The 25,630-nt window shown below is 34.7% G+C and overlaps 1 protein-coding gene across 1 annotated transcript in view; it reads left to right on the plus strand.

The window, feature by feature from the left end:
* Positions 1-2,679: 2,679 nt before the first annotated feature.
* Positions 2,680-25,630, plus strand: part of LOC149796963 (large neutral amino acids transporter small subunit 1-like) — a 33,354-nt gene continuing 10,403 nt past the window's right edge. Inside the window, exons 1-5 of the mRNA XM_089960313.1 lie at positions 2,680-3,142; positions 20,216-20,341; positions 22,362-22,464; positions 23,517-23,561; positions 24,206-24,329. Coding sequence (XP_089816439.1) covers positions 2,692-3,142; positions 20,216-20,341; positions 22,362-22,464; positions 23,517-23,561; positions 24,206-24,329 — 849 coding nt within the window. The 5' untranslated portion in view covers positions 2,680-2,691. The remainder of the gene's footprint in view (positions 3,143-20,215; positions 20,342-22,361; positions 22,465-23,516; positions 23,562-24,205; positions 24,330-25,630) is intronic.

Genomic DNA, 25,630 nt, shown 5'->3' on the forward strand with positions numbered 1-25,630 from the left:
TATATATATATATATATATATATATATATATATATATATATATATATGTTTTATAGACCGAACCGTGTTACAAGCAACCAGGTCAGTTAGCTGAAGAAAATACACCTGTAGTGAAAACAGAGAAGGCATATATATATATAGTGTCTTATGTAACCCGCGAATCTCATCACGTGCTTTGAATCTACAATACAAGTAATTCAATCGACAAAATGCACACGTATAGATTTAAAATATGCAATAAGCAAAAAATTTGTCACAGGTCATATAGGTCTGAATTCAAGTATTATAAGTATATGTACGTGATGTAAATATATTATTCAGACTTTCTAACGCCGTCTCCACCAATTCAATATAATGAAAATTCACCCAGCAGTCGTAGCCTCAGTTCGAACATTAGTGATCGATATCAGGAACGGCAACTCGTCCGAAACGCGTAGTGTGAACTGGTAAATATATTATTATTGCATCCGCAAGGACTAGCCTCGTTATCGACCTAATGACCTTGGGTCCTATAAATACAAAAATAAACAACACACGACATCATTCATTCAATGTCAATACAATGAGATGGTATTGGTACCACCACACTCACACTAGCATAAAAAAGGATTGAAAAATTAAACAATAAACATAGCGCTGAAATAGCATACATAACTACTACTAATACTGATTTTAATCATTTAATTATGCAATGTATATATTTATCTGGCCTCTTACATCAAAGACACTAGTATTATTTGCATTCCTTTAATCTTTAACTGAATATTTCTTAAATTATCCCATGAATTCATAAAGATGAACATAAATTAATATCTCACTTTAGTAATTCTGAAATGACGACGATGGTGATCATTGTTATTATTATTATCATTATTATAATTATAATTATTATTATTATTATTTTCTAAAACTTGTTATGGTGTGGACAACAACTTCAACAAAAAGCCATTACGAAAAGATACACGCTAAACAATATAAATTCAAATCTATCCGTACTGTTGGTAATCAAGATGCTGTTTTCAAGGTGCGTGTGTGTGTGTGTGTGTGTGTGTGTGTGTGTGTTATTAGCTTCACCATGATAAGAATAAACACAAATTGCCAGTTGGAATAAGAAAATCAGAGTAGTTGTTCTTGGACTTACTGTTTGTTGTTAAATGAAAGATTTCGAACGGTTATCCTTTATTTATGAACACTTATTTTTCTTTTTGTTATACTGCCGCTTGTCATGCTTCATTACATTGCACCACTGTGTTTGTACTGGGAAGGCATTATCTAATGTTGTGAGAATTAGTAATCCGACCGCTTTTGCATAAGTTAGCAAATAAATTATGTTTGAAATAAACTAAACACAAAAATTACCTCAAATAAAGTTTAATGTTTAACGTTTTACAGCAAATGGCTGCTTGGTCGGCAAATAAAATTCTTTTCCTTATCTTGATGTGCGGTAGCCAACTTTACATACAGCAAAAATCCATTTATTTCATAACGCCTTCTTCTCCAAACATGAAATATTCTGGAATTCTCTATGGATTCTAGCATTCCTACTAAAGGGAAAACAACACTATTCTTTCACGGTTTGTTGGTGTTGTTGTTGTTGTGGTGGTGATTTGGATTTTTAACGTAGCTTTAGCAATGTTTCAGTCATATGGCTACGACGTCTGTAATGTGGCAGTTTATAGTGATGTCTAGCACTGGGGCATGATGCCGCAGACACGTAGCATGTCACATTATTCTGACACCAGGCCTAACACTAACCTCTTAATGCTGAGAGCCAAGCGAGGTAGCTGTAAGTACCAATTTTGTAAGTCTTTGGTATGACTCAACCGGGGATCGAACCCACGACCTCACGCATTTGAGGCGGACGCTCTAACCACTAGGCCACCGGAGCGGCTTATTCACGGTTTGTCAATTACACCAATGGCCATTCGTTGAGATATAATTTTAATCAGATTGTGCAGTGGCGTAGCTAGAATATTTGGCCCCTATGCAAAGCTTACTGATGGGCCCCTGCGAAATATATAGTGTAATTCTTTTATTTGTGTGTCCCTATGCTTTCCATATTTTTACTGTACGGTACCTACAACCACCCCACCCACCCCGCATCGACGATGCAGTTGATACTGCGTGTGCTAGATTAGCCTCGCTATCGACCTAATCACTGAGGGTCATATTAATGCATGAATACATTCTACGAAGGGCCTAGACGCTGAGCTCTATCACCCAATGAACACGTGGTGGCTATAATCAGAGACACGCACACAATCCAGCTCACTATATTACCACATGCACGAGAGCACTGTCACAAACTTGTCTTACTCCGTGCAAGTTGCAACGCATGAACACAGTCACTTTGGACTTTGAGAGTGGATTCGATGTGAGAGCTAATGATGCAATACGGCTCGATATAAATTATTAACGATAAAGAAATCACAAGTATCATAAAAGACTGTTACTGACTTCCCGCCAGCTTCACTTCATGTCCTAATGAGCTGAACGAACATCATCTTGTCTTTGCTAAACGCTCCATAGTTGTGCGCATTTTCGTTTGATTACATGGACTTGTTACGGTCTTTGTTGGTTAAATAAACTGAGTAATGTTGTTTAAAGACCGAATAGATGACAAATAACGCCTCAGACATGAGTGGAATCGATCCTTCCAAGTCCGTATTTAATGGGGTGGATAAGAAAGAAATGGATGTACAGGCTTCGAAATCAGCCCGGAAAGAGACAGTAGTGGAGCTAAAGAAACAAATTAATCTCTATCAATCTGTGGCCATCATTGTCGGAATTATAATTGGATCAGGAATTTTTGTGTCTCCAGTAGGAATTCTCCAAAATGTACGTTCCGTGGGAATGTCTTGCATTATGTGGGCTGTGTGCGGAGTCTTTTCCGGTCTATGTGCACTATGCTATGCTGAATTAGGGGCCAGTATCCCCGAATCAGGAGGCGAGTACACTTACATCAGGAGAGCTTTTGGTGACTTTCCAGCTTTCATCTGTCTCTGGATAAACTTTATCATCATTTGTCCCGTAGGCTTGGCCGCATCTTGTATGATTTTCGCCACATATGTTTTGCAGCCCGTCTTTCCAGACTGCGAAACACCTCAAGTTGCAACTAGGCTGATCGCTGCATTAGTGATCAGTAAGTAAATTAGATTAAGGTATCCTAAATTTATCGTTGTTTTATGGAACATGGTGGATAAGGCCAAAAATATGTTTCACATTGCACTGGTTTTAACATTAGGGTAGGTAGGTATTTTTGGACATTATAACTATTATAATGATTAATATCATTGGCGTCACTGGGGGGTGTACTGGGGGTGCGGACCGCACCGGGTGACACCGTCAGAAGGGTTGACATCAAAATTACTGTCGATAATTTTTTTGAAATTATTGTGCAGGAAGGAGCTCCATGGCGGTGACACCATGATTTACCGCACATGACTATCTATACAATTTTTTTTATTTTTGTGCAGAAGGACGTCCATCGCGGTGACACCATGATTTACCGCACATTACTGTTTATACAATTTTTTTATTTTTGTGCAGAAGGAGGTCCATGGGGGTGACACCATGATTTACCGCACTGGGTGACACCAATCCTAGTGACGCCACTGATTAATATAAATAATGTACTAAACACTTCAATTACTGGTCTAAACCAGCTCAGATAGATTGCACAAATCAATTTCGGGACTTTATTTAAAAAAAATCATTTTTTAAACATTATATATAATAATCATAAAGAAGGTCAATACACTTTTAAATGCATACTTTTGAACGAGCTTTTAAATTGATGTTTGAGGGTTAGTTTAAAGGTGGTACAAATATGATGCTCCATTCAGTATTCAAAATGCCTCTTTTTATGAGACCTTAGCAGATAGCAATGATATACATTTTCATTTGAGTGAGGGCGAACTGCATCACTCGACGTCACTTTATTCGTCCTGTTGCCCTATGATAGCTCTGACGAAGAACCATGAATTGAAAGAAAGTCTTATTGACTCAATAAGATATAGATTTTCCAATCTAAAAATCCAATGGATTGAAGAATATATATTGATTTAAACTTCGAAGCTTCAGTTATTATTAATTGAATGGTCAACAGCTAAAGGTAACAGCCGTAATACTGATGAAGTGGTATGATAGAACTTTGTCGCATCTTCGCTATCCAATGTTTCGATATGTTAACCCTGTCTACAGATATGTGTAGAATGGGCTAACATATCCGAACCTTGGGTAGCGAACATGACTTTGCCGAGAATGTTTAAAAACATTTTCAAACGGTTGTGGAAATTAAGAAACTAGAAGCAAGGATAAGACCAATATTATCTGATACTCACATGATCAACGATGCTAAACTATTTCAAAAGTTAAGTTCATATAACATACAATCAAAGCCCTTGTTGAGGCGAATATAAAGTTTTATGTCAGAGTCAGTAGACCGTATATTTATTAAAGTGTGACCAAAATGAAGCGTTTCCTGGTTCTGAAAATTCAAATCCATGTAAGAATGGCCTAGGATTCTTTATTTACATTATTCTAGTTTAAAAAGTTGCAACATATTTTTGTTTGCAATAGTACATATCCCGTATATACTCGCTTATAAGGTAAGTGAGACTGCTAACAACAAAGATCCTATCTGCCGTAGTATGATGCGCCTGAAGATCAGGCTCTGTTCCTTATTTTACTGAATACTCCAAAGAAACTGGATATGTCGGCGAATGATGCGACGGTAGACCTGGCTCTTTGAATTTTGCAGTTGGACTCGTCTTATAAAAGTGCACGCAAATATATATATATATATATATATATATATATATATATATATATATATATATATATATATATATATATATTTCTTTTCGTTGCTTTACATGATGAATAGGATGCTTTATCATAACTAACAAGTTAACTTACATTATCATGTATTACAAAAATGCACAACCGCATTTGTGTTTTCCTCCCAATGGAGGGATATAAATGCGTTTCCGTCTGACGGCATTGACCTATCCATAGGTTTTATTAAGTTCGTTATTTTCACATACTCGGAACATACACATAGGGACTGTTACGTATTCCCCCCCCCCCTCCACATCATGATATTGCAATATATCGTGCAATATTTCTGGATTTTATAGAGCTTGTACCGTTGAATATTGTTGATGAGATCAAGTGCACAATGGAACCATTTTGCGAGTCCCATAGACACTGGTTGAGACCTCAATGTCCAACTTCATAAACAGTAAAATTTCTCTTTTTTTATATACCCCTATTTCTTAAAAATAAAATTTTTATTGAAATGTATTGTTCTCAAATTAGAAAAAATAGAATTCTTCTTGAGAACAGTTTATTTTGGTTAAAAAAGTTAAGCGACCAAATCGAGCCTAATGCGTTGGACATCACTCTTGTAAGGTGACGCTTACTCCGCAGTATTCATAAATTACAATATATGGATCATACACACTTCATCGTGTACAAAAGTATGCTGAGCAGGAGAGAAGAGTTTGATCACGAGAGTGAAGACTGAAGGAAGGAAGTCATTTTCAAAAGCGCCAAACTAAACGCTAAACCAATCGAAAATCAGATACAGCCAAAGGACAAAACCCAGACATCGAAATGGGAAGTCACAGAAGAAAGACTATTTTCAATTTCTTATCATTCTTACTATTGTCAGTATAAACGAGACTGTTTAAGAAGGGAAATTAGGTCAAAGTAAGTATAAAAAAATGTTATGTATTAAATAAATCAGAATTGAAATAAACAATACAGTAAAGTTTATAATTTACGATCAGATAGAAACCCACAAAATGCCTTGACAGTTTTAAGAAAAGATATTAGATGACGTTGAATTAACTGTGAACAATATTGTAAAAATATGCACAAATATTAAAAATCCATTAATAGCCACGACAGCTCAGTTTGGAAATCTACGATGCAGTACAAATTCTAAATATTGATGATGATATGGTTGTTCACTGTGACAAGTTGTAGTCATATGCATAGTAGCTGACTGAATATCTTTTATGGCGGAAGTTGATTCCCACCGTCAGGGAGAGCGGAAGTTGATTCCCACCGTCAGGGAGAGCGGAAGTTGATTCTCACCGTCAATGGAGTTTGTAGTAAGAATAGGGAGGGCGGCGCCTAAGGTCGTGAATAAGATATGAAATTTCTAATGCGAATGCTTTGAAAAGGTTTCATCAACTGTTAGTTTATGGAGAAACCTGAACAGAGTTAATAGTATACAAAGCAGACGATCGTCGATTTGTTTTCTGATTTCCATCTCTAGTTTTAACGCAGACAGAGGTGCGATGGCAGTGATCCGTAACGGAGAGCGTTTTAGACCACTCGGCCACTCGGGGCCCCTGTGTATTTAGTTTGGAATACGGCATGCATTCATTTACGTTGTTTCTTGTAGTGGATTTTGTTTATATAATTAAGCCTTAGGTAGAATCGCATATAATAAAAAGGTTACTGCATTTGTATGGGAAAATATGAACTCGTTTTGTCGGATGGATATACTGCACTCCCAAGGTCATGCAGTATTCCATCCAAAAAACTCGTTCATATTTTCCCATACAAATGCAGTAATCTATAAATACGTCATCCGTAACAAACGTAACAAAGAGAAAATTTGATTGGTTTATTCTAACAGTGAGAAAGGTCGTATTGGGTCACATAGGCGAGAAATTCGTACTCGTACTTGCTGTGATTTGTTGAGCAGGGAATATTCACGTAAATCGCAGCACAAGGACTCTTAAGTGTCACATTTCTGATGATGCTGAGACTGCAGTTAACCAGTATCCTCCACTGTAGTGAATGCATAGACAGTGGTGTCACTAGGGTTTGTGTCACCCAGTGCGGTAACTCATGGTGTCACCCCGATTCTAAATTCTAAATTTTTATAGACAGTCATTTTAGTGTCACCCCCTCTAATGGTGTCACCCGGTGCGGTCCGCCCCCCCTCCTTCCCGAGACGCCACTGGGTATATAATCTCTACGTTTTTTGTACTGTGTACACTAGTCTGGTTCCTTGCTGTACTCTGCTAGGAGCTCCACTATAGGACTCACTAATACTGCGAGATAGTCTTCCATAGCTATTTACATATGACCAAATAAACAGCAATACTTCAAATATAAATTAAAAATGTTCTTATTTTATTTTTCAGTATTAAATTTATAGTCTATAAATAAAGACTGCATTTTTCATAGTTTTTTAATATTTTTTTCCGAATTTAAATACTAGAGGATAATGCAGCTTCGTAAGCCACGCGATCTTGACTTTGGTGTCACACTGATTTTCTGATATTTAATTTACAAAGGTTTCTTCTGTATTACTTTAGATTTACGGTCCTTACAGTCATGATACCATGTCGGATGGATGAGTAGCATTCGTTCTCTTAGGCACCTTATGATTTGTAAAAATATTTTGAATGGTATCGAAAAATTGACAAATATTTATATTACACCCCAAGGAACGTTTCCTTTTCCCCATTTATTTTGACATTTCTTGCTGAAATTAATTTCAAAGGCCTGTGTCCCGATTTATCTTTTTCAAAGGAACAAAACCATCCGCCTAGTTTTAAACCAGTAAAGATTTTAAAATAAAAAATATTTTTTTAACGTAAAAATCGAACATTTATTAAACAAACTAGAGATAGTCACAAGCACTTAAGCCACTAAGTCATCACTATTTTACGCTGTTTTACACCTATTTCAGATTAAGGGCTTTTATGGGGATTTACTGAATAGAATAAAGTTAATTTGTCAAATGCAGATGTTTTCATGATAGGTATCTTGTCTCTCTAACAAATATTACCGGTCGAACTTTATACAGAATTTCCTGTCCACCTAGATCAGTTTTGGAAATGTAGACAAATGCTGTCATGGCACCATTGAAAGATGCGCTGCCTCGAGAACCGAAAATTTATGCGTCGAAATACAAGACTGGCCTACATGTAAACTTGGCTTTTTACACGTGTCCGTAATTCTTTTGCTTGTTATCAATAATTTCTTAAATTTTTCCTAAAACTAATTTTATTATGAAATTTTTCAATACTGTCCATCATAATTTAAATTTGGCGATAAAAATGAAGATTAATTATCCATCCGAATATATCGTCCAGTATGCGAACTATCAAATTCATCCCAAAACAGATTAGTTGTTAACGAAAATAGTATGGAGGATATCCTAATTATTTGTCATTCGGACGAATTACATAAGACAAGAAAGTAAACAGGGGTGTGTGTGTGTGTGTGTGTGTGTGTGTGTGTGTGTGTGATTTGTATTTTTAACGTAGCATTAACCATTTTTCAGTCATCACTATAAACTGCTACACTGCAGACATCATTAAATTCTCGTAAAAAATACAACACACACACACACACACACGCTGTATATAAAATATGCCATTTTTGGGGATTCATATTATTGTTCTTTCTTGGAAGGAGTCTGTTATAAAGAGGTGACGTTCAATGCAGGTTTCACTTATAATTCTTACAATTCTAAATGTCTTTGCACAAGTTCAAATGTATAAAAAGTTCCGAACGACTTCCAACAGTCTTGAATGTCCTAATCTATCACAATGAACGAGTTTTCAAAATATTCACAAAGTAGTATTAAAAAGTGAATGAGCACTTTGTAAATGCAATATGTTATCTAAATAAATAATTCCTCTCAAATTTTTTTGGAACACAATTGCAAGCTCTGATAATAGATTCCCAAAGGCTGACACGAAACGTGACCAAATATCCGTTACATACATGTTTCACATGACCTATGACGCAATAGGGTGTTCTGGAAAACCAGTCATTTTGATGGAAAATTAGTGGGCCTAGTGTTACTGCAAACAAGACTGACCTTGAACTCTTGCTGCACAAGCATCTTGTTTACTTAAAATTATGGCTAGAGTCGGGTACGCTTTTGCTACACACACCCTCAGTTACGATCATGCTAAAAGTCTGGTACAAAATATAAATTAAATACACAGAACATTAATGTAAAACATACATTGATTGAAACTCGTTTTTTTTTTTTAACTCGATAGGCAACTTAAGGAGCAGAAAACGGACGTTGATCAAAGGAAATCATGTATCAATGATTAAACTTCTGTCCATCAGCTTTGATTAAATCATAAAACCTGATTTCAATTTTAGTTAACAAATGCAATTTGCTAATTTGAATACAGTTGAGTCTTAAATTGTTACGGTTAATTTCTGTTGGAATGTCGGTTTCGTTTCAGTGTTTACGGGTGCTTTCTTTTACATACCTGAAAATGACATTTTAAGAAATCCTGGACGTTTATTGAATATTTTTTAAAACGCTACTGCACATGCTTAACAATATCGCACACGCATGTACCGGCATAAAATATACAAATTAACATCAACGTCACTTATATGCCATCTTGGAAATATTACACCCGATGAGGTATGATAACTTGGTCATGAAGCTTATGGTTTGAAAATCTTTAGACAATTTTCACTATCAATCAGATTATAATAATAATAATAATAATAATAATATATTCCAGACGTGGCATAACTTTAGCATGAATGTTTTAAAAGGTTATTCAATTCTCGAACTTCGAGTATGTGTATCAGTTTGTGTTCCAAGTGTTGTGGAGCTAGATACAAGAGATCATACATTATTAATCTTGATTTTAATCGTCATATTATTTCAACTAATAATAAGGTATCCTTTTCATTGGCTGACAGTGTGGACTAAACAACCAACAATAGGAAACTTTACATTTTTTTAGTCACTTTGATTAGCTGACAGTGTGGACTAAACAACCAATAATAGGAAACTTTACATTTTTTTAGTCACTTTGATTAGCTGACAGTGTGGACTAAACAACCAATAATAGGAAACTTTACATTTTTTAAAGTCACTTTGATTAGCTGACAGTGTGGACTTGTATCAAAGTGGACATTGCCATATTCTGTACTGCTAAATTAGGTCCCGCATGAATTGTATAGATATCGCATATCGAGACCATGAGGATATTGCAAGTTTATAATTTTTACCGGTTTATATGTAAGTTTTCTTGCTTTACTCAACACTGTACTTTTCTAAACAATCAAAGGTAAAATAAACATTACTAGAGAGTAGCTCTCTTGATCTCTTATCTCGGTTTCAACAATTACATAATTTAGTTTAACAATACAAATCGTCTCATGTAGTTTAACGTTTAAATGTAGATTTTCTGTTTAATATCGAATGATTGTCCATAGCAAAGCAATTATCTGATTTGGTGTAGGTAACTGAGCATTCATACATGCACTTTAAACTTCGAGTACACGTTATTTATAGATTGCTTTTGTATCCGTTGAAGAAAAACAATCATTCTATAGTTTGAGATATCTGGTGTTAAATCTTGTATTGAGTTATTTGGTGTTAAATCTTGTGTTTGAGATATTCTTTGCGAAATCTTATATTTGAGATATTTGGTGTTAAATTTTGTAATTGATGCAGTTGGTGTTATCATTTATTTGGCATAATTTGTATTAAATGTCGTATTTGAGATATTTGGTTTTAGATCATATATTTGAGATATTCGGTGTTAAATCTTGTACTGAGTTATTTGGTGATAAATCCTGTGTTTCAGATATTTGTTGCCTAACTTTGTGTTTGAGATATTGGATGTTAATTTTTTGCATTTAAGATATTTGGTGTTAAACCTTGTATTTGAGATATTCTTTGTTAAATCTTCGAGATATTCCGTGTTAAATCTTCGAGATATTCCGTGTTAAATCTTCGAGACATTCCGTGTTAAATCTTTTGTTTGACTCGATAGGCAACTTAAGGAGCTTTAAGGGTTTTAAGTGTTAGGGATATTTAGTGTTCAATCTTGTAGTTTGTATATCTGATATTAAATAGCGCATTTCATAAATATCGGTGTAAAATCATGCATTTGGAATAGCTTTGTTAAATCTAGTATTTGAGATTTTCGGTAATAAATGTTGTGATTGAGAAATTCAATGAGAAATCTCGTGTTTGTGATATTTTGGGCTAAATCTTGTATTTGAGATATTTGGTGTTAATCTTGTATTTAATATATTATGGTACGAAATCGTGTATTTGACATAGTCTGTGTTCGATTTTGTGTTGCGATATTTGGTGTTAAATCCTGTGTTGGAGATATCCGATGCTAAATCTTTTGTTTGAGATATTTGGTGTTACATCTTCTATTTGAGCCACTGAGTGTTAAATCTTGTGTTGAGATCTTATTCTGTTAAATCTTGAAATTGACATTTAAGTGCGAAAGCTAGCATTCGAGACCAAAAAAAAAAAAAAAAAAAAAAAAAAAAAATAGAACGCATTGTCGCATCAGAAGATACTCAACATTGCTAGATTTTATTTCGTAAGTATACCACATAATGTCTTGGAGAAGGCAGTACATATTTTGATTGGAAAAATATTTAATCTTACGTTATTTCTAGTACGCTTATGAAGAAATTACATTAAATCTGATAAGACAGAGAGTGTCAGGTTACAGTCTGCATATAAAGGCAAATCAAAGAATTATTGATTCCTATTGAATTTCATTCTATGGAAGTATTTATTGATGTAATCCATTATAATTTCCAAGGAATCATTTATTTAAATTATTCATTGGAATTTCAAAGTGCTCATTAAAGTTTTAAAACTAAAACATTACTTTGGGAGAATTGAGGATTAATTTATTATATCATTGTGATACATCAAAGCATCCAAAACAATTGGAATTCATTCGGAACATTTTATACTTTTGGACTAATGCAAAGACATGTAGGATTATTCGGGATTTAATTCACAACACTTTTCACTTTTTAGGTTAGAAAACTGATTTGACTAAACTTGTTGGTTTTGCTTTTTGTGTTACTTAGTTGAAGACCATTGAATCATGACAATAGTTTAATCTGCCGACGACTGTTGTTCCAAGTGAACTTATTACCTGCAATTGCAGGGTTGAGTTCTGCAACCTATCTGATTAAGGTCTTAATAACCAGAACAGGGCATTTTATGCTTCCAAACTTGAGGTAACCCTGATACTGTATGTTTCTTTAGTTACATTTAACATTAACTAATCTTGATACACTGACTGGACAATGTTCCTGCATGCGAAATTACACACACACACACACACACACACACACACACACACACACACACATGCATACACAACTAAAGGTTTTCGTAGAAAAGTAAGGGTCTTAGAGCCAAAAGGCGAAGACGATGAAGAATTTTTATTTCCGGCAGCTTAATGGATTGTCACAAACCATCTGCTTTGCAATTTTGGGCGTTAACTTTGTTGATACAATGTTTCGGATTTAGGCTAGCGATATACGCCATATCTAATACAGGTCAGGTAGCTAGGGAAGCATGTAAGAGACCTGCCATAACAATGTCTTCTTTGGCTGGAAATAAGAATGTTAAAACATATACCTAAAATTTTTGCATCTTGACTTTCCTCAAAATGTACTTTCTTAGTTCTGAAAATCCGAATTGTATGGGCCATTTGATGGGTTATAAAGCTTGATTACACATTTTGAAGTTGTAGTGTAATTTTGAATGCATTCCAAGTGCAATAACATCCTCCTTACTGCACTCATGATGAAATTAACATTATATCACATATCGTCTTTTTGATAGTTATAATTAAAAAAAGTTCATATTTTCCCCACATTATATTCCAAACATTCAATGACAGGACAGAAACACACATGCTGATGAGCCAAGACACCGTTTTCGCTGTTCAAATCATATTCATTCCATTCAGAAGTGACACAAATAAATTCAGTCCATAATCACAAAAGTTAGTAGAATCGACAAAAATAGCAAATTCAATTCATTCCAGACCAAATGGAAAAGTTGTTGCGGAGCGCATTCATTCACAATAGGACTCTAAATTTCAATTTTAAGTAGGCCAAAACGACAATTCCTTTTGAACATGTTGTCGAGCGCTGGACTAAGTTCACATTTCTCTGGGCGGAGTTATGTGCGCATTAATATTGTTGTTGTGTATCGATGAATCCGCTGTTGTTGTTTTTTGTTTGTTTTGGAATACAGCCTAAATTCAATTACTTTATTCCTTGTTGCGTATGTTTTATATTATTAAGCCTTAGGTGTGATAAGAAAATGAGTATATAAGAAAAAGGTTACTGCATTTGTATGTGGAAATATGAACAATTTTGTCCGATGGATGCTGTACTCCACATGTTCATGCAGTATACACGTGAAAAGCTCGTTCATATTTTCCCGTACAAATGGAGTAACGTATGATTACAAGTTGTTCTTTCAAACACTCCCTGCTAAATGTTGCAGAATACTTAATTGAAGGAGATGGGATATCACTATTACATAAGTTCTAGTATTTCTTCACAGTCAGGTTACCATCGCACACCCACTTGTATTAAATTGTGTATTACCAATAGCCCTCAAGGATCATACAAAGCAGTCCAAGCAAAGTGAGGTTCTCAAAGTTCAAATCCTCAGTCCTGACGTCACGTCCCGTTCTTCCTTGGATGTGTTGTATTCATTATAATAAAACTTTACCGCTACCTTGAAATAAGTTATAGATTTAATCCAAGTTATCTTCAGGTTATTGCCTTTCGAACGTAACTAGCTCCTGCTTCTCTACAACTTTGACGTGTTTCTTTTTTCGATATCAGTTAAAAGTTACAAATGAAACTGGTAATCCAGACCTAAAGATGAAATGCCCTAGATTATCTAATTTCCTTTCTTGTTAAATATTTGTCTTTATTCTTTCTGTAATTCGTTTAAGTTTGTTAGAACAAATTTAGTCTTTAATGGCTCTATTCTTACAATTATTGCATTGATATTTTAGCGGATCTTACATTTACAAAACGTTTCTTTCCATCAGTTCTTTTCTTTGTTCCATTTACTATAGTAATGTTTAATTCCTGCTTGTAGGCTTTCTTATTTGTTGACTGGCGAAGCAGTCGTTCAGCCCCGTTTGTTCTTGTCTATATTCTAGAAAATCAAATATTGTTTTAATGTTGATTTTCATTATTTTGAATAGTAGGAAATGGCTAAAGGTGGCTCTGTTAAAGATATCATAAACGCTGCTTATGAACAAGAGCTTGTTGAATATTTTTGAAGAGTACATGGTTTCGCAAGGAACATGTTTTTGTAGATCAGGTTAACGAGGCTGTTGATGCTCTGGAAATGTTAGCAAAGGATGGGCTTTGAACATATCAAGTAGTGATGGGCTTTGACCATATCAAGCAGTGACGGATGGGCTTTGAACATATCAACCAGCGATGGGCTTTGAATATATCAACCAGTAAAGCACACGAGTAGCTGATAAATACAAGAATTCGTAATTTGTTTGAAAGAAACAGAATAAAACATGCTTGAAGCTAATTTAGATATTAAAAATAAAACAATGCATTACAGTTAAGCTCGTGCAACCTGTGATAGATTGTTTCATAAGAACAACATCAAACGTTCAATTAGCTTTGTAGATTGTAGTAAAGTAGGTGGAACTGATGTTTCGAATGCACAAGGTTGGAAAAGAAAATAAACATGACGTTTTCCACATCAAAGATAGTCCAACAGTTTCACAACGCAGCCTGGGCCTATAAGTTGCAGTTAATGGGGAACTATAATTGCTGGAAACAAAAATCAACCAATTGACAAGCATGTTAATACAGCCGAAACGTTGACAGATGAAATGTTTTAAACATTGTTTGTTAATATCTGTCCAGAATATTCAATATGCAAGAAGAAAAAGAACGATGAGGTTGTGTATTTGAAGTGGAAGCACTTAATTGAAAATTGAAATTAATGGCAAGGGACATTGAATTGCCTGATAGATATAAAATAAAAGGATATTACTAAAGAAAAAGATCCAGATTTAAAAAATAAATTGGAAGAACTTAAAAAATTAAAACGGGAGAGCAGAAGTAGATAGGCTAATATCAGAGATTGGAAAAAAACTTTAAAACATCGACGGAATAAACCATAAAAGAGATACCATTAGGTGAAAAGATTTAAGCGGTTGCTTAATAATGGTGTAATTAATTACTCGTACTTTTATCGAAGTTTGTCTAACCAAAATAAATTTTATAAAAGGATTAATAGGAGGTTCCATGAAGCCTGGTGGAAGGGATAGCGTTGGTGGATCGAGATTGTGGTAGTTGGTTGTGGTGGTGACACCAATGATACGAGAAATAATGCTGAATATTCGCTTTACATAGGTAACAAAAGCAACAGCGGCATGTCCTGTTATCATTGGCAGTGTAATAACAACGGAATTGACCGTTATCATTGATAGCATAATAACTTTGATATCATTGGTAGTAGTGTAATAACTTGACCCGCCTTGTACCATTGGTCGTGTAATAAGCTTGTTTTAAAAATAGGACGGAAAATTAACTTTAAATAGCTGATGACACGATTTTGTTTATTCTTGCGTCATTTAGATTATTTGCAATTGTGCTAACATATTTGCGCGTAGTAATTAAAATAATTCAAGACGAGAGAGTAACAAATGTATTAACTATATAGTTACTGTGTTCATATATTTAACACGTAAGCTGACTTTGAAAGAGAAAAAAAGGTGGTGGTACTCAGCCAAGAAAGTAGGTCAAGACTGTAATGGCATACAAAACCCAAGTTAGTTTAAGAGTTTATGAATTGCGTCCACGTAGAATTTAAGAACTATCTTGATAAGCGAAAGGTCTAAACTTTAGAAAATGCTGCTCGCGAATCTAATGCTTATTCCTTGACTCACAAAGTTTCTTTTGTCAGTAAATCTTTCACTCAGCAGCTGATTGGTAGAAAGCCATTTCAGTCTGAAACGAGCAATACATATACTTGTTGACCATGATGTGTGCATCACAATATTTCCCAGAGGCAAATCCTGAAACCATAGTAAAAGCTTTAATAAAGATTTTTGGCCTTCCCAAAACTGTCCAATCTGACCAGGGGTAATGATTTATGTCTGGGATTTTCTAGCAAGTTATACATGAATTGTGCATATCACCTTGAAAGCCAAGGGGCTTTAGAATGATTTCATCAAACAAGAGATATGATTCGGTCACATCGTTTTGATACTGGAAAAGATTGGGACTATTGTTTCTGTTAGGGAATTAGTTCAATAATCTTTTGGCTAGATTGACACACTGTCCGTGGACATTTGAAATTATTCAAACAGAAACTTATTTCCAATGTAGATATACATAAATTAGTTTTAAGTTGTCAAAGGCTTGTGATGTTTTAAAACTAATTTGCACTCTACTGAATCAAAAATGAAACTAAGTATGATAAAATACAAAGAAAATGAATTTTTAGCCAGCTTATAGAGTTCCAACGCTCTTATCAGTATCTCAGTTCAGTTCCTCTTCAGGCTAAACACTATGGTTCTTGAAGAATTGAAAAGGTGAGTGATTTACATAATATCATTAATGCTCATGGGAGGCAAAAACAAAAACAACTTTGCCATGTCCGTATGTTAAAGGAGTACGTTGAGAGAGATGGCCATGCTAATTATGTAAGCTAGTTTAGTTGTGCCTGCTCCACACAATGAAGATTTAAACGATGGAATGCAATCGGACTTTGGTGTAACCAGTATCTGGAATACATAATTAATGAGTAATTTGGACCAGAAGCTTTCTCATCTACAGTCACAAAAAAGTGTGAAGTTAAACAGCTATTATTTGGATACGAGCACTGTTTCCAGATGTTCCTACACGAACAAATGCAATCTACAGTGACTCTTAAATTGTAGATTCCACACCTGTGACACAGCATCCGTACAGGTTTAATCTTCTCAAAACGGAATCCCTGAAAACAGAAATTCAGTGTTGCTGGAGAATAATTTCATAGAACCGAGTAAAAATGACTGGAGTTCACATTGTATTCTTCTACCGAACCAGATAATAATTTCCGCATGTACACCGACTATAGGAAAGTAAATAGTATGACTAAACAGATTCATTTCCATTGCAAATAATCGAAGACTGCTTTAACGAATAGTTGAGCTCCTTCTTCGATTATTGTATTCAGTGATAACAACCCCATTACTTTTATTGGCCGGACGAAGAACAAAAGTTAGAGAAAGCTTAATTTGATGTTGCAAAAATACAATATTGACATCAGACACATCAAAGGAAAAGACAATCTAATTGCAGATGCAATTTCACGCGTATCGAAGTATTATATTGCTTCATGCATATTTTTGTCATAAATAAAACTTCTTCTTATGTAATTTTTAGTACAAGTATATTAATGTATAGCATGCAAATATCTTTCTTCGTTATCAGGACAGGTATCATGTATATTTTATTTGCAATGTGTGCTATTTTTTAATTTAAATACATGCTATGGATAATTGTATTTTGTACTTGAGCTTGTCCTAAATTAAGCTCACTGTGTTCATGACTAGGAACACTTATGATGTTTTTGTTTTGGTAAACAAATAATACATAGCTAAAGTGTATGGGTTTATGTTAGGATCATTATCAATTGAAGTAAACATTTATTGTGGTCCAGGTCATGGTTATTGGAATTACCCCATAGATGTACCTGTCTGATGTTTACTACATTCTATATCATAATTTTATTGAGAGAATCTTCTAGAATGGAAGTTGCATTTAAGTAATTGTTTTTTTTTTTTTTTTTAAAAAAAAGAAACTGCTAATTGTGAGCTAGGGCAAGTCGAGGGTGTTGTTGTTTGAGGGGAAAAAGATTTATTCCTTCAATAACATTTGAAGCTAAAATCAGTCTTATTGTCGTGTTCAGTATTTCATTTGAATTAACTTATTTAATCAAATTACTATTCGCTGCAAATTCACAGTGCTCATGAATAATATTCTTGAACAGAAATATTAACTTGGAAGTACAGTGAATTCAGACAAGGCTATTTTTCATTATATTATTGCGATTTATCAAAAGACTGTTGGCGCATCGTCACCATTGAGGCCATTGCTACAGTCCTACATTTGAGACTACAGGTCAGATCTTATTTCGAACACCACTGAAATTTTATTTGAACTGTATTCCTTAGGACTCATAATAAATCTTTTTGGACTATTTGGTATTAAAATTCGCAACACATTACGTTCTTTTTAAATTTTCATTATGCATTCAATAAATTAATTGTTGAATTGTACGAAACGTGTTGTTTTCCCACTTTTCTATTACTTAAAAGCCTCAGATTCGTAATACTGCAAAAATATAAACTCCTAAAACACTCCACACTCCATGCTGCCCAGTTTAGTTGATTTTCTAGAAATGTCGTATCACACTGTGCCGTACATCTGTTCAGTGAACCATAACTATCAACCTTTAAAGTGCACCTGTCAAAAATTGTTTCGGCCTATATATATAAAAATGATCTTCTGATTAATAAAATATATTTATTCCATAAATAGCTCTGGCATTCCTTTATACGCAGGTGTTGTAAAATATGGTTGCAGGACATGACTAGAACGTGCTACTTGTTGTTTTATACATTAAAATTTGGACTCTTTGATTTATTTAACATTTGGTGACTATAAGCTGGCATTTTTATCCATGATCGGTGTGGTATGTACGTGGCCATGGGCCGATGCCACTGATGGTAGTTAAACTAATCAAAATGCCAATGGCCTGTGATGCAGGTTTTTGAAGACCAGTGGCTAGGCCAGAGGAGTCGTAAAATGTAGAAGTCCAGTAGCTTCACACAGCGGCAATATGCTTAGGTGGCTCGGGTTTGAAAGTTTCGATGTTAAGTTTCATCACACCTGAACTTAATAGTTTCACGCTGTAGCAAGGAAACGTAACTTCACATAAAAGATTGATAGAATGGGTTGATCTACACCCCCTCTCCCAATGCCTGATATTCACGTGTTAGTTTATACATGGTGCAAAGTCTATGGAAACTCGGTAATCAGTTTAAACATTATAGTATGAGAGAAATGTCTCATACGAAGATTTTATATAGAATACCACTGATAAATACGAATTAAAACAGCAATTTCATTTTGCAATGCATATTTACTAATCTTATTATCCTTTCGTCAAGCCTTGTTTGAAGTTTCACAATTCATATTTATTTCTATATAGGCTTGATGCACCTGAATTAACAATACATTGAATGGGAAATATGAAAGCCCATAATGAAGATAATTTATTGCCAAACTGAGAAATTATGCCGTATACATTAGGCTTTAAATGAAGGTAATTTATTGCCAAATTTATAAATCATACTGTATACATGAGACTCTAAATGAAGATAATTTATTGCCAAATCGATTAATAATACTGTATACGTGAAGCTCTCAGCAAAGATAATTTAATGACAAATTAATAATTCATATGGTATACATGAAAGCTATTAAAAAAGATAATGTATTACCAAATTGATAAATCAAATGGTATACATGTAAGCTCTTGATTAGGATACTTTATTGCCAAATTGTCTCACAGACGATAGGGGGGCCCCGAGTGGCCGAGTGGTCTAAAACGCTCTCATGTACGGATCATTGCCATCTCACCTCTGTCTGCGTGGGTTCGAGTCTAGGATTCGACCAATGTGGATATGTGAGAAAGCTTGCCAGTAGCTTCTCGTGGGTCGGTGGTTCTTCCCGGGGTTTTCCCGGGTTCTTCCTCCACCATTAATACTGGCCGCCATACATAGCCTATCGTGTGCTGAAAAATGGCGTTAAACCCCACAACAACAACTCACAGCCGATAGCTTTCTATTGAGGCATGTTGATTGCTGCTTAATTCATTTTAACAGACGAAGTGTAGCAGCAGCAGCAGTAGTAGTAGTAGTAATAGTAGTAGTAGTAGCAGTAATAATAATAATAATAATAATAATAATAAAACTAGATGATCTTGCCATTCGTGATGGGAGCGGTAGGAGTAATGCCACACAAAAAGACCATAAATAAGAGTAGGACTTATATACGTATAGGGGATGGGGAAGTCCTGGAACGACAAGGATATTGCGAAATATCCATTAGATAGATCTAAGACCACGTGCCGTGTCCATATTTCTGAGGGAAAAGTCCAACCAAATGACTACCACCAATAGGCAGTGGTATAGAAAACTACTATTACAATTTTTATAATGGTACTTTAGCATACCGGTTAGGAGGTTTGCTTCAATTAAATATTAGTTAAAACGAAGCTAAAATGCCACATTGGTACTCGTTCTTTCATGTATCTTATTTATTCAATGTACCATTGATTCAATTCGTTTATTGATTCCCTTTTCAGGTTTACTGGTCTCTTTGAACTGCATCAACGTAGAATGGTCGGCCAAGGTTCAGGTTGTCATCACCATCTGCAAACTGTCTGCCTTGTTAATGATCATTGTCATTGGGTTTGTTTTCCAGGGAAGAGGTAAATGATGCATATGTTCAAACATCTTCACTACCCATAGCTACTTTGTTCCACATCGAATCTTAGCATATGTATCTAGGCGAAACATAGTGTTAAATAAGTGACCTCTAGCAGATGAAAGAGTTACGGCCGGAAGAAGGCAAACTCAATATCTTAATCAGAAGACACATAACATGACCCGTTAGGTAGTCAATATGGGGACTTCAGTAATGTCAGACTACACTGATTTAAAAAAACAGCACAAAAAAAAGAAACAAACAAACATCACCACCAACAACAAAATACCTCTTGTGTATAGAAGATTTATATGAAAGGAACATGCATGCGAAGTGTACTGTTGTCTACAGAGGTCAGATGATTTTCTCTAAACTAACTTCCTAAGTTAAATGTAGCAGACATTCAGACTTGATGAGTCTATTTCAGATTCAACCAGTTACATACCGTTTCAGTTAAATATGGCAAGGGTCCATGTGAATCAAATTGGAATCGAGGACCCTAGGTTAGCTAAGATGACGTGCAAACAGTTCTCACTTGAATCTACATGCAATCATAATTTGACTTGAAATATGTAGTTCAAAATACAGATTAAGTCTGCTCCCGTCCCTCCTTTTTTTGTAAATCTTCCTGATAGACTCCATTTTTTCTCTTTCCCTACGTTTCACTTCTTCAAATACTCTTAAAAAATATTGGATGACAGTTTTGTATTTTGATTAAAGTTTGATCATGCCATCTCGCTGTTTTGTGTTCTCTCTCTCTCTCTCTCTCTCCATAATTTTGTACATTTTGATATATTTATGTTTCTTCCTTGTACTGAAATCCCATTCTACCAACAGCGCATTGGGCTGACCGTGTGCAGGACAGTTTGCTTGATTATTTGTTGTTATGGTTTTGATGGACCCAGCTGATTAACAGGCCAGTTCTCTAACATTCAGACGTCCTTTTTGAGTCTCACTTGGAGTAACATGTCATTGATGAAGCGTAGTTATCGTTTCTATTTCCAATTAAAGCGGATCCCGGTTATAAATAATTCAATCATACTCAATTTCAAGAGATCGTTAGCTTACGTAGTCTATCAACACGATGGGACATAAATCCACCAGAGGATTGGCGAGAGAGCGAAGTTTAGAAAAAATCCATTCATTCTCTCATTAGAACCAGATTGATTGATATCATTCTGTATTTAGAAATGTCGACAGTGCTCGCTATCATCGTTTGAGAGCACGAGCTTTGATTTGGTTCTTATACCTCCCTTTTCCTTTCAATACTGCAACTATGTTCTTGATTGTGGTGTGATAACATTTATGTTTCTGTCAGGTCTTATTGACCGAGCTTGCTTGCTTGCTTTTGTGTTTGCTTATTTGTGTACTTTTGCTTTTATTCTCTAATTGACAAGGTAGAGTTTTTGAAACTGTTAACGACTTGTTTACCTTGCAACAGGACATACGGCACGCAGCTGACAGTCTGCTCAAGTGTTTGCGAAGAAAGCATCTGAAAATTGAAGATAAGGGATTCTACGTATTAGCTGTCTCTACCTAATTAATCGTTCTTTTATTACCTTTCAATCCGGGAATAAAGATTCCTTAGTTTCTCAAGAGGACTGTAATTGTTTTGACATTCTAGAGACGCTACATGCAAACAATTTAGAAATACTATGAACACTAAATAGCTTAATAGTTAATATCGTTTGATTTAGTGTCAAAGGTCAATGTTTTTAATACAAATTGAAAAGTAGGATAATTTTAAGATTACAAATGTTTAAGGTATACTAATAGTTTAAGTATTGTTTTCGTGAAATCTGATTTGTTTTTAATGAAGTGACTAATTGAAAGATTATAGTAGAAATAAACAAATTCATTAACTCAGTCAGTTCGATCTATCACATGCTTGTATTTAAAGATATTTGCAAGTATCCACTAATTTTATCGATGCTATCATTTTTGCATATTATCTTAAGGAATCTGGTTCAATATTTATTTCTTTGAATATCGATATGTTCAACGTGTTTCTAGTTTTCTTTTAGCAGGAAATTCGGAAAACTTCAAAGGAACATTTTCCGGAAGTGACTACAGCGCTGGTGCCATAGCTATATCATTTTACTCTGGTTTCTGGGCATATGGAGGATGGTATATCAATTAGAGATATATGCTTTTACACACACACACACACACACACCCCCACACACACACAGAGCCCCTAAAATTCTCCCTCCTTCTCACCCCCACCCCTCAAAAATATTGCATTATGCATGAATAACCAGTTACCTTTAAAACATTGTCATTTTCCATTGCATTCGATGAAACCTCTTCGTCACTTAGATATATATATGTAAAGACATATACCCCGTTAATGGATATGAGTAAAGTAAAATTTTCATGTTTAAAATGTCAGTCCAACTTTCATTTCTTTTGCGTTATCCATTGGTTTAAAGTATATAAGCATATATGTGCGGTCTTTTTACTTTTTGACAATATAAATAATGATTTAAAAAAAGGTTAAGTTATAAATTTCTTTGCCAAGTGTATATTTTCACAAGAGTCTTTGGAAAGTCATTATTCACTACCAGATCCAGTCTAAGTCCCAAAATGATCAACAGCTAGTGAATGATTGACCAGTCTGTCAATTACTCTTCAGTGTGGCATTTAGTGCCATGCCATTATCTCCTGCTCGATCACAGTTGATGAATAAATGCATGATACTTATCCAGTTTATTGAATAATAATAATAATAATAATAATAATAATAATAATAAACAACTATCTTTAACGAGGATACCACATTTGGTCATGGCTGACCCATCTGCCATGTGGTCCTCTAATTAAGTTGATTCTGAGCGAAATAATGTGTCCTATTTGGACACATGAACAGCGTACATTTCTCGCATGTATCTGATACAAGTTAGTTTTAGTATACAAACTGTCGTTGTTCCTGCATATACACGATGCTGTACCCAGAGTATTTGTGTTAAAATTTAACCCAGCTTTCATATTTGTATGACTTATGAAATGTTTTATCAAGATGTTTTCCTTTTATTACATGAAAGACGTCATATAGCATTCCGAATGGTATGTTTGTGTTCAAACATCGTTAACTTTGCAGTATGATGACGTTAAAATAATCCTCTTGTCAAAGAAATGAATTAAATCTCTCTAACATAGAATTGTTTTCAAATTTTCAGGAGTTACCTGAATTTTTTAACAGATGAGCTGATCGAACCCCATAAGTAAGTGAATTATTACCATTCTGACTATTCCTTGTCACGCAAATTGCTTAAAAATCTTTATTATTCAAAAATATATAAAAATTCTCAAGAGGACAAACGTATAGGGTAAACGGTTTTATGACTGGATTTCAAGCAATTCGGTCTAGGAATTGATGATGATTTTCTGTCTCCCGTACGTCAACGTTAATGTCTTTGTTAAGCTCAGGTTCTCAGATAGCATTGCATGCATACATGTATTTCAATAAGGTAATGCGTTATGAGGAGTACTATACTCTTTTGAGAAACCTAAGTCTTTGAGATCTACATTTCATGATCCAGCGATGAGTGTAAAGTTTTTGCTTTAGCTTTGCAACCTGGACATAACATGATCTGAGATTCTCTTATTAATATGAGAAAAAAAAATCGTTTCTGGTTTGCTTAGTTGAAATAAATATAAATATCTCTGGACAAATATTATTTTCATGTCACTTCATTTTCTGCAATTGTTCAGTTTAATTTAGACTCTAGGATAGGAAGGGACAGAGTTTGTCAATTGAAAGATATTTATTTCAGTAGAAGAGAATAACTGTGCTGTAATTCTTTCCAGCGACATATATATTACTAGCTCTTCTTTTGGTATGCCAGTTATATCGTTTACTTTGCAGAAACTTGCCACGTGCAATAATCATCTCCATGACCATTGTAACCTGTGTGTATTTAGTGGCCAACATCGCTTATTTCTCTGTCCTCACGCCGACGGAAATGCTAGCCTCCTCTGCAGTTGCTGTGGTCAGGGATCACCAAAAGTTTCATACAGTCTCTTTTCCTTCTTCTCTGTTTTTGACTCTAACTAACGCAGTTAACGACACATGTTTGAACACCTGGTTTATAAATAGGCGAAGACTGGCTTTTAATAGTCCGTACTATTCGCAATATAAGAAAGCAAGGAACACTGAACTTTGTTAATATAACACTTGCAGGCCAAAACTAAATTGTTCGTCATCTGTCTGCACCATATAATCTGATATGTGCTCAATTTTCTCTTGACAAACGTTTTGGTGGGCATCGAGCCTTTCCAGTATGTAATAGAGTCTGTCTTTTAACTATGCCATTAATATATACCGTCTTTAAACTATGCCAATAATAGATACCGTCTTTTAACTATGCCATTAATAGATACCGTCTTTTAACTATGCCATTAATATATACCGTCTTTTAACTATGCCATTAATAGATACCGTCTTTTAACTATGCCATTAATATATACCGTCTTTTAACTATGCCATTAATAGATACCGTCTTTTAACTATGCCATTAATATATACCGTATTTGTTGTTGTTTTAGGGTTTAACGCCATTTTTCAGCACACGATAGGCTATACATGGCGGCCAGTATCATTGGTGGAGGAAGAACCCGGGAAAACCTCGGAAAGAACCACCGACCCACGAGAAGCTACTGGCAGGCTTTCTCACATACCCACATAGGCTGAATCCGAGACTCGAACCCACGCAGACGATACCGCCTTTTAACTATGCCGTCAATATATACCATCTTTTAACTATGCCAGTAATATATATCGTCTTTTAACTATGCCAGTAATAGATACCGTGTTTTAACTATGCCATCAATATATACCGTCTTTTAACTATGCCATCAATATATATACCGTCTTTTAACCATGCCATTAATGGATACCGTCTTTTAATTGTGTGAGTAATATAGACCATCTTTTAACTATGTGATTAGCAGAGCCTGTAACAATGAAATTAATATAGCGCATTATTTAATTATGTGATTATTACAGCATGTCTTCTAACTAGGAGAATAATATAGCCTATTTTTAACTCTAAAATAATAAAGCTTGTCTTTTAACTATGAAATTATTTCAGCCCCTTTTACAACTATGTGATTATTACACCATATATTTACATTTTGATGCGATATTATTCTCAAGATTATAATGACAGACTGTTTTGTCTAATCCAATAAAGAATATTTCAAAGTCCTAGATTGTCAAAAATAAAACCATTTCCCGTTTCACACACTTACCTAAGGTTTAAAGTTTTCCGTTAATCGCAGACAATACCCA

This window comes from Sinohyriopsis cumingii, chromosome 6 (genome assembly GCF_028554795.1).
Source record: "Sinohyriopsis cumingii isolate HCF-2022 chromosome 6, ASM2855479v2, whole genome shotgun sequence".
Lineage (NCBI taxonomy): Eukaryota > Metazoa > Mollusca > Bivalvia > Unionida > Unionidae > Sinohyriopsis > Sinohyriopsis cumingii.